The sequence below is a fragment of the Lynx rufus genome, unplaced genomic scaffold (genome assembly GCF_022079265.1).
Source record: "Lynx rufus isolate CCGP_SWC_20201006 ecotype Redwood Valley unplaced genomic scaffold, mLynRuf1.p SCAF_16, whole genome shotgun sequence".
Lineage (NCBI taxonomy): Eukaryota > Metazoa > Chordata > Mammalia > Carnivora > Felidae > Lynx > Lynx rufus.
In genome coordinates, this window is record NW_025814830.1 from 5,170,334 (window position 1) to 5,179,901 (window position 9,568).

The 9,568-nt window shown below is 63.0% G+C and overlaps 1 protein-coding gene across 1 annotated transcript; it reads right to left on the minus strand.

Annotated features, from left to right (window-relative positions):
- Positions 1–383: 383 nt before the first annotated feature.
- On the minus strand, positions 384–8,049 carry CYTH2 (cytohesin 2). The gene is made up of 12 exons (XM_047077701.1): positions 7,878–8,049; positions 6,913–7,060; positions 6,757–6,823; positions 6,183–6,301; positions 5,111–5,191; positions 4,506–4,618; positions 4,260–4,408; positions 3,672–3,783; positions 1,400–1,476; positions 1,015–1,086; positions 748–902; positions 384–659 (listed from the first exon to the last, which is right to left on the minus strand). The coding sequence occupies exons 1-12, from the start codon at positions 7,894–7,896 to the stop codon at positions 572–574; spliced, it is 1,200 nt and encodes a 399-aa protein (XP_046933657.1). The 5' UTR covers positions 7,897–8,049; the 3' UTR covers positions 384–571.
- Between the last annotated feature and the right edge of the window lie 1,519 nt (positions 8,050–9,568).

Sequence of the window (9,568 nt, forward strand, 5' to 3'; positions counted from 1 at the left end):
TCATGAGTTCGACTCCCACATCGGGCTCTCTGCTATCCGCGCAGAGCCCGCTTCACGGATCCTCTGTCCCCCTCTCTCTGCCCCTCCCCGGCTTGCGTGCGCTCTCTCGGAAAAAATAAATAAAACGTTAAAAAAATTATAAATGCCACGCAATCCTAACTCGGCACTAACTGCCACCAGTTAAACTTCTGCCTTACTCCAGCCCCACAGGCTTGGAGTGAAACCGGAAGGGACTGATGGGGCCTCCCACCCTCCGTTAGTATCCCCGCCTCACTCACGCGGGGTGGGGGGGGGGGGAGGGCTCCTGGCCCCGGTCACCCGTGGGCGACCCCCAGCACCCCGGCTGTTAACCCCTCCGAGAAATGAGGGGTCCGAGGCCGCGAGTGGTTAAATAATTAATAAGATTACCAACGGTGTGTTAATTACAAAGAAGGAGAGTGGAGCTACAGGTGGTGCATTTTCCCAACGGAGAACCAGGATTGGAGAACCAGGATCCGCGGCCCCGGGGCCCAGGGGTCCGGCCACCCGGGCGGGGCAGCTCCGTAATAAATAGTGGGGGAGGGGCGGGGGGTCAGGGCTGCTCTGGCTTCTTCTTGACAGAAATCCGCTTCTTCCTCGCCGCCAGCATCTCGTAGAAGGGGTCCACGCTCACAGCGGCCCTGCGGACGGTGTGGGGGGAGGGGGTCCCGGGGTGAGGGCCGAGGGGTCCCGGCCCCGGCCCTCCCTGCCCGGGGACCCCGGACTCACTGGATGGACTTGATCCACTCCTCCTTCTCCTCCTGTGTCGGGGCCGAGATCCGGTACACCACGTGGTTGCCCTCCACCACTCGGCCGTCGGCCTCCGTTTTGCAGGCTTTGATGAGCTGCCCCTTGTTGTTGGGGATGTAGAGCTCGAAGCAGTTCTGCGGGGACCCGAGAGCGGACGAAGGGCTGGTAGGAGCCGGCCCCAGGCCCAGAGGAGCCCCCCGCCCCACCCGCCACGCCCGGAAGGGCTGCGGGGCCGATCGACCTTACCGGTTTCCGGGGGTCATCCACTTCGCGGATGCTCAGATTCTCCAGGGGGATGATACCTCGGGGTTCCTTGTCCTGAAGGCACAGGTCGGGGGGGGGGACTCACACCCCCAATCCTCGCCCCAGCCCCTCCTCCAGAACCGAGTTTCATTAGTGGCACTTTGTTACGGCGGCCCTAGGGCGCTGATAGAGCCCCTCCTCCCTCAGACCGGGAGTCCCGCCCCCAGCCCCCTCCTCCCTCAGACCCAAGAGCCCGGGCCCCCAGCCCCACCCCGCACCCAGACTCAGGAGATCAGACCCCCACCCCTTCCTCCCTCAGCCCCGCGAGTCCAGACCCCCCCAGCCCCTCCTCCTAGGACCCCGGAGCGGAGCCCGGCTCTGCCCTCACCGTAGTGTACTCAAAATAGTAGAGGCAGTTGTCTGTGAGGATAAACCAGCGCCGCTTCCACGTCTTCACCCGGCCCCCTGAAAGGGAAGGGGTGGGAGGGGGCCTGGGCTCAGCGGGGGGCGGGGCCTCTGGGAGGGAAGGGCGGGGCCTCTGGGAGGGCAGGGCGGGGACTGAGGCGGAGCGAGCGCAGGGAAGGCGGGGCCTGGCGCAAAGCGTTGCGTGGGAAGAGAGGCGAGCAGGGACGGGCGGTTAGGGCCCCCAGGACCCCCGCCCGCCCCCGGCGTGGGGCGCCACACTTTCTAAGCCTGTCTGTCGGCCCAGGGCCCAGGAATCCAAGTCCCCAGCCCCCGGCTTTGGGGCCCCGAGGCCGGGGCGGCCCCCTCCCCGATGTCATGTCTGTGGGGAGCAAGGACGGGCTGCGTACCTACCTCCTGGGGCAGACAGCGAGAAAGCAGGCAGGACCAGGCGAAGAGGAGGGAAGGCAGAAGAATGGGGTGCCCCCAAAAGCCGCAGGCGACAGAAATGGGGGGAGCGAGGGAAGGAGAGCATGGGGAGTAGGAGACAGGAACAGCAGAGAGAAACACGCAGAGATGGAGGGAGGGAGGGAGGGAGGAAGGGGGGAAAGAGAGGGAAGAAAACCAGTTACATCGACATGACCCGCTCCCTCCCAGGGGGGCCAAAGATCCTGAGCCCCACCGTGAGCGAGCACCTCCTGGCATCGGGCCTGGCTCCAGCCCACCCCTCCCCCCCGGACAGGTCCCGGGCCAGGAGGGCCCTCCCCGAGGAGGTCATCTCCCGCGAAAGGGAGAAGACAAAACCCCCAGTCCTTGGCCTGAGGCGGGTGGGGGCGCTCAGGTGAGCTGTAGGACCAACTGGCTGTGTGACCTTAGGACAACCTCCTGCCCTCTCTGGACTGCAGTCCGCAGACCCACTTGGGCCCACACCTTCCGGCTTCACGGAGACCTGTCTCCGAGTGCCTTGTCGTCCCCAAAGGGTTAGGAACAGCAGTAATGGCTCTCATCGGGCATCTTGGTGAACACAAACTACCACAGGTCCCCTTTGCTGCACACGCTTTAGCTTCTGAGGGAAGACAGGCCTCTCTAACCGCCACAAAGGGAAAAAGTGCACTCGGGTAGGAGATCTGGGGCCAAGGCCACTCCTGCCCTGTGGCTGTCGGATGGTGGCTGAGCCTCAGTGTCCTCATCCGGGAAACGGGAAGCTTCCCCGCTGCCGGGGTGGGGCTGGAGGGGGACTAGTCGCTGGGGAACCTCCGGCTTGCCTCTCTCCCGGCCTCTCAAGGCCAGGGGCACCAGGTGGCCTCTGAGGAGTCTAACCTCCCCCGCACCCCATCGGCCTCCCCTGGAGCTGACTCCGGAATCCATCTACCCACTGGTGGCGGGAGAGACTGGTCTGCCCTTTTTATGTGGACCAGGACACCTGGGCACCCAGTCAGGGACCTGCTTGCTGTTGGAGAAGCGAGGTCTTGGCTTAGGAGCACAATTCCACGGTTGGGGGAGCGGGAGGAAAGCCCTGCTGTGCCCCCCACCCCCACCCTATGCTGGGCCCTCCTGAGGCCCCAGCTTCTCCACTATCCCTGCTGGAGCGGCCATTCACCGCCTCTCCACTAAAAAGCCACAGCTAGCGGTCCCGCGGCGCCCATCATTACCAGCCGGGGCTCCCAGCCAGCGGCTCGCAACCTTGACTCTGCATTGACAGCACCCGGGGGAGCTTTTAACGTGACTGACAGCCCATCCTGCCCCAGAAATCCTGGCTTCATGAGGCTGTGGCTTGGCTGGCGGGGTTTTAAAAGCCCCCAGGGGAAGCTCCCGTGAAGCCATGGCGGAGAAACCACTCCAATCCTCAGATAACCCGACGCGAGGGGCACCCGGCTGACCCCTAACTTACCCTGAGTCTGCTGGCGCTGTGTGTTTCCAGGTGGACTGGCCCCACCCCGCCCGTTCCGTCCCAGCCGGGGACTCTTTCGTTCATGAGCACAGAGCCCGGCATTTTACTCGGTGCTCCCTAACCCCTACCCTACCCCCGTAAGTATTTCTGGGCCCCCTCCTCTCTGCCGGTCCCTGTGCTTGGGCCCAGCACACAGGCCTAATCTCATTTTCAGCCCCATTTTTCAGATGTGGAAACTGAGGCTCAGAGAGGTCAAATCGTTTGCCTAAGATCACACAGCAGGTCCACATGGAGGTCAAGTCCAGAGCCAGGGGCCCCCTAACTTCTCCCTGCAGAGACGGCCAAGCGGGGTCAGTAGGGGACGTACCCAGCTTAAGGAGCCAGCCCTCCCGATCCGGGTTGAAGAAGGTGTGGGTCAGGTCATTCCCATCATCCTCGGGAATCTTGAAGGGCTCGTTTCGGATGCTGTCGTAGAGGTTCTGAGGGGCGAACGGGGGCAGTCGGCAACTCCAGGCCCCGGGGCCCCTCCTGGGGCTGCCTGGCCATGGTGGGGGGGGAGGGCTCCGACAGCCAGGGAGGAAACGGGGACCACGGGCGAACGGCTCAGGGAAGAAGGAACGCGGGGGTCAGACGGGTGGAGGGGGTCCCGGGGAGCAAAGGAAGTTGGAGAGGGAGGAAAGACGCTGAGCTGCTGCAAAGGCCAGCAAAGTTCACGAGAGACACAGAGACCCCGAATGAGCCGGAGGGCCAGAGAGAGACAGCAGAGAGAACCAGAGAGACAAAGACCGAGTGAGCCAGGGAGAGACGAAGAGAAAGGAAATGGACAGGTCGACGTGATCCCGCTGGACGGCTCAGGCACCAGGGGACCCGTGGGGGCGAGGGGGGAGGGGGGTCAGTGGTGGGGAAAGGGACAGCAAAGAGGGGCTGCAGGGAGGGGGGGTAGAGGGGGCCTGACCCTGAGCAGCTCCTCAGGCAGGTCCCCACCCTCGTTGATGCCCCGGTTCATGGCCACAAAGCGCTCCAGGCCTGGCTTGTCCCGGACGTTGGGGTTGTGGAGGCTGGTGTTCAGCATGATCACGGCGAAGGACAGCACGTAGCACGTGTCTGCACCACAGACAGTCAGGTGGTGACGACACGGGTGGGTGCCCCCACCCTCCCCGCCGGCCCCTCCTTCCCAGGCCCCAGGAGTCTGGGCCCCAACCTGTGGACTGGAAGACCCCAGGGTTGCACAGGCAGTATCGCTGGGCAAACGCTTCCATCATCCGGTCAATCTTCTGGGCCTCCCCGGGGAGGCGAAAGCTCCAGAGAAACTGCCTGGGTTGGAGAGGAGCCGGGTGTGGATGCTGGCCGGAAACTGGCAGAACCCCCCGCCCTGCTCTCAGTCCCCGTGTTAGGAACCAGCCAAAAACAGCCCTGCGGCCTCAGCAGCTGTCTCAGGTATGGATCCAAGCTGGCCCATGAGCGCCGATTGGCCTGGGGCTTCTGGTGGATTCACATGGAAGAAACCCTTCCTTTCCGCAAAGCTTGCGGTCACCAGAGGCTTCTGCTGCCCTGTGAGAGGAGGGCCTACAGACAGCAATGCCAACACAGGGGAAGCACAACTAAAAGACAGAGAAGGTTGGCCTTCTGGCAGCATAGGAGTCCCTGGATACAGCTATGCCTGAAGGAGGCCCTACTGTGGACTTCGGTGTTACGGGAGACCATCGCTTCAATTTTTGTTTCTGTCTTCGTTTTGAGCAGGGCTCGTCGTGTGTAAAGAAAGCCCTGACAGGTACGCTCCTGCCCTTCCGACCCCATCCCTCTCACCTGAGGGCCTGCACCAGGTTGAGGTCAGTAAACTCGTGCAGATCCACGAAGGCATGGAGCACTGCCAGGTTCAGCTCTTCCCTGGGAGGACAGGGACAGAGTCACGCACAGGAAGGGGACTGGGGAGTCTGAGCCACCTCGTCTGCGCCGTGGCTGCCTCTGGAGTGGGTGACAGTTTTAGCCTGGCCCCATCACAGGCCTGACACCAGGGCAGGAATACTCAGAACATGCCCTTGGGAGGACCGTCTGTTGCGAGATCATCCCTGGATTAGCCGAACCTTTGCACAGTTAAGAGAGACACGGCAAAAGTGTGCTCCACCTAGGTGATCCCCCAGCTTCTGGAGACGTCCAGAAATGGTCCCCACATCTCCCAGGCGTCCACAGATGGTCCCCATGCACCCCAGACGTCCACACAACAATCCCACAACACCAGCTGTCCACAGAGGGTCCCTAGACATCCCCAGAGGGCTACCACGTCCCCCAGATGTCCGGATGGTCCCCACACCCCCCAGATGTCCGTGAAACAATCTCCGTGCACCCCCAGATGCCCACAGATGGTCCCCAGACACCTCCAGATGGCCCCACACCCCCCCCCAGGTGTCCACACAATCCTCAGACAACCAGACACGCAGATGGCCCTGTGCACCTCAGACGTTCAGGTGGTCTCTACGTGCCCCAGGTGTCCACAAATCCCTAGGTACCCCAAACATCGCAGATGATCCTCACGCCCCAGATGCCCAGGGGTCCCTGTGCTCCCTAGATATTCACAGATGACCCCAATGCCCCCTGGCTGTCCCTGTAGGGTCCCACACAAGCCAGCTGTCTACACGTGCCCACGATACCCACAGATGTTTTTCACGGTCCCCAACATTCCAGACATTCAGAAGATTCCCACGCCCCTCCCCAGGTTCCCCCAGATGGTCCCCAGGCTTCCACAGACCCCTGTGTCAGTCCGTTCTGTCCGGTGCGGGGAGAAGGCTGGTCTATCAGGGCCCTTCCTTGGGAGAGGAAGTGGGCGGTGAAAGGGCAGGAGCTGGGCGCGGGGGACCATGGGAGCCCGGCGGGGTCTCACCTCTCCCCCAGGTAGTCCCCGATGGCTGTCTTGTTCAGGCCCTCGCCCTTGTACAGGAAGCGGGCGATCTCCTCCGGTGTATTCTGCAGAAGTTCGTTCTCCACCAAAAACTGGATCCCCTGGTGGGTGGGGGCGGGTGGTCTCAGCACAGGGGGCCGGCGGAGAGCCACTCCCCACCCCCTCCCCGGCATCCACCCCCGCCTCTGCCCTCCACAGAACCGGGCCAGCTTTCGTTTTCAGGCTTGGCGCAGGTCCTCAAATACCCCCGCCTCAGCCGAGCCTCTGCCTACTGTTCCCTCCGCCTTTGCCTGGTGAAGCAAGCACCAAGAGCAGGGTCTGCTTCCCCTTGAGCCTCCCAGGCGGAGGGCACAGCACGCGCGAAGGTCAGGAGGCGGCAAACGCCTGGCTAGTGTCCGGAGAACAAACGGACGGCCCAGATCTGAATTCCGGGGATCAGGACCACGTCTGTCCGCCTCAGGCCGACCTCTAACTATGGCGCTTCTGGAACCTGAAGGTGCCAGAACCCTCGGCCCGGGTGTCTGCCTGGCTGATCCCAGCCCTGTGGCCCAAGCACCTTCTTGGGATCCATGTTGAACTTCTTCCTGCCCATTGCCATCTTCCGGTTCCGTTGCAAAGTCTTACTGCAGAAGAGAGCAGGGGATGGAAGGTCAAAGCCTGGGCATCCCTGGCCGGGCCTCGTGACCCCCAAGTTCCCCACCCCAGCCCTCACCTGCCCTCATTGGCCTCCAGACCCTCCACCTCGCTCATGGCTTCACTGAGCTCCTCCCGAAGGCGCTGGATCTCCACCAGCAGCTCCTGCTTCCGCCGCCGGATGTTCTCCAGCTCCATCCGCTCCTCCGGAGTCAGGTCTGGGGGCTCTACGGGTCAGAGTCAGGGACTGGCGGTCAGTTCTGGGACTGGGAGCCTGGGTGCCTACGATCTGGGGGAGGACAGGGCTGGGGCCGGCAGGATTCCCAGGTTGGAGAGGACGAGGATGAGGGTAGGGCCTCCTCTGTCTGCTGGAAGAAGGGGCTGGAGGTCTAGACAGGGGGATCTAGACTTTCAAGTCCTCGGGGAGGAGGAGGCTAGGTAGGGGTCAGCACTCCTGAGTCTGAGGGAGAAGGGGGCTGGGAGCCCGAATTGCTGGGCCCATTACTTGGAAGGGGGGTGAGGCCTTGGTTTTCTGCCTCCATTCTTGGCGAGGTAACTGGGAGCTTGGGTGTCCGGACTCCTGGGTCCATGAAAAGTAACTATGGCAGGGAGAGCTGTTGACAGCTTGTTAAGAGTTGCGGCAGGGGGGCGGGGCATCGAAGGCTCCCGCCCCCGCCTTAGCGGGATCTCTGCAGCCCCCAAGATTTCTCCCCACCCAACCGCCCCAGAAGCCCCCCTCCCGGCTCCCAGCAGGCACTGGGCTCGCCCGGCCCTTCCAGCAGGAATGGTTCCACCCCGGCCTCGCCTCCGCCGCTCCATCCCGCCCCCTCCCGCCGCCACCGGAAACAGGCTCGGCCCAAACAATGGCCTGGAACGCCCTGCTCTCGGGGCCCGCCGGAAGCCCGTCCCGCGCCCCGCAAGAACGAGGCGACGACGGGGCCGAACGGCTCCGCGCAGCGCGCGCCGGGAGGGATTTTCGCTGCGGAACGTTCGGGTCGAAAGGCTCCATCCGCTCCCGGCCGGCCCCGCCCCTCCCCGACCTACCATAGACACCGTCCTCCATGGCGGCTAGGAAGGCCCGCGGGGAGTCCGGGGCGGTCCCGCCGGTCGGGCCTGGATCCGCGTTGGCCCGCGGGCTCGGGTGAGCCCGCTCAAACGCCCCGGGAGCCACCGCCGCCTCCTCAGCGCCAGTCCTCAGCGCTGAAAAGACTCTCCCTTCGCCTCCCAACCGCCCCGCCAATAGAGACCGCCCCTCGTTTTGACACCGCCCAATCCACGGCGGGCCCTCTCGTCTGCCCCGCCCCCGACCCCGAAGGACCGTCCTCCAGGGCCAATAGGCACAAAAGGAGACGACGTAGCACGGTCCGGCCGGAGGTAGACGGTCTGTGGGACCAATCGGAGTGCAGGCAGGGAGCCGGGTGCCGCCTCCGAAACAAAAGAAGGCACTTGGCTGGTTTGCCCGCCAATGAGAAGGCTCGGAAAGGAGTTGCATGGAGGTGGGACTATGGGCCAGCACAGAGAACTGCGCCTGCGCCAGGGCTCCGGGCGCTAGGATGCTAGTCCAACGGAGGCCGGCCTCTAGTAATAGGTTGCTGGGGAGCGGCACTTTGTTAGTCTCGTTGCTAGGGGGCGGGGCCACAACTGTCGGCTGTTCCCGTGAGCCACTCCTCCTTGGCTGGCTTAGCAGGTTTTTGACCGCAGCGGTTGCCAGGCAACTGGGAGCAGCTTGGGCCCATCTTTTGGCCTCCGGTCTCCTGGTACTGGCCGCTCCGATCTCCAGATCGGACACCCTTCACCCTTCTCAGGTCCTTCTCAGGACCTTCCCGTCCATTTAAGTCTCTTGAGAGTCCCGGAGTGCTGAAACAAAAGACTTATTCTTTCTTCCAAACGAAAACGCTATCGGGTATCTGTCACGGAGAATGGGACAACAGGGGAAGGCCAAGTATAGTGAAGGCTCCGCCTTCCTGGCGCCTTCTGCCTCTCGGGCTCCTCCCTCTCGCCCTCAAACTCCTCCCCTTATTTTAGCGTCCTTCCCCCCCCCCCCAAACAACCCCTTTTCCTCAACATCCTCCCATTTCTCTGGTTCCTTCCCCGCTCTGACTCCCCTCACTTCAGGCCCCACCTCTTCTTAAACTCCTCCCTCCTCTCGGAGTGTCCCCCCCCTACACACACACACACACACACACACACACACACACACACACGATGCCCTCCCCCCTCCCCCTCCAGCCTCTCATTTCCATTCCTTGTAGAAAAAGCAAGGGCAGGCAGCTGGCCGGGATGGAATAGTCTGGGCATCCCTGTCATGGGCGGATCCCTAACTGCGTCTGAGGTGGTGTCTGGGCCTTGTCCTCATTCGCCGTCCCTGGGCTAGGCAGGTGGGGATAGATTCAGGGCCAGGACCTGGTTAAGCTGACAGATTAGACACGGAGCCTCTTAATCCCCTCACTGACCTTTATGAGCGGCCCACACCTTGTCCTCCCCAGTGGAAACCCAGGCTGTGCCGGCCCGGCCCCGTTCTCTTTCCTTCCAAACAGAACCCTCATCCTGTCCCTTCACCCTCAATTTAACACCCTTCTCCGTGCCTGTGTTCCCATTAACCACCCCCCCCCCGTCCCTACCCCCAGACACCCTGCACTGGGAGAACAGCTAGCTAATTAATCCCATCCGGTTTTTAAGTGGGGATTTTGAAGGATAAAGGGAGGTGGGGAAGCCAGAAGCGGGGACCTGGGATG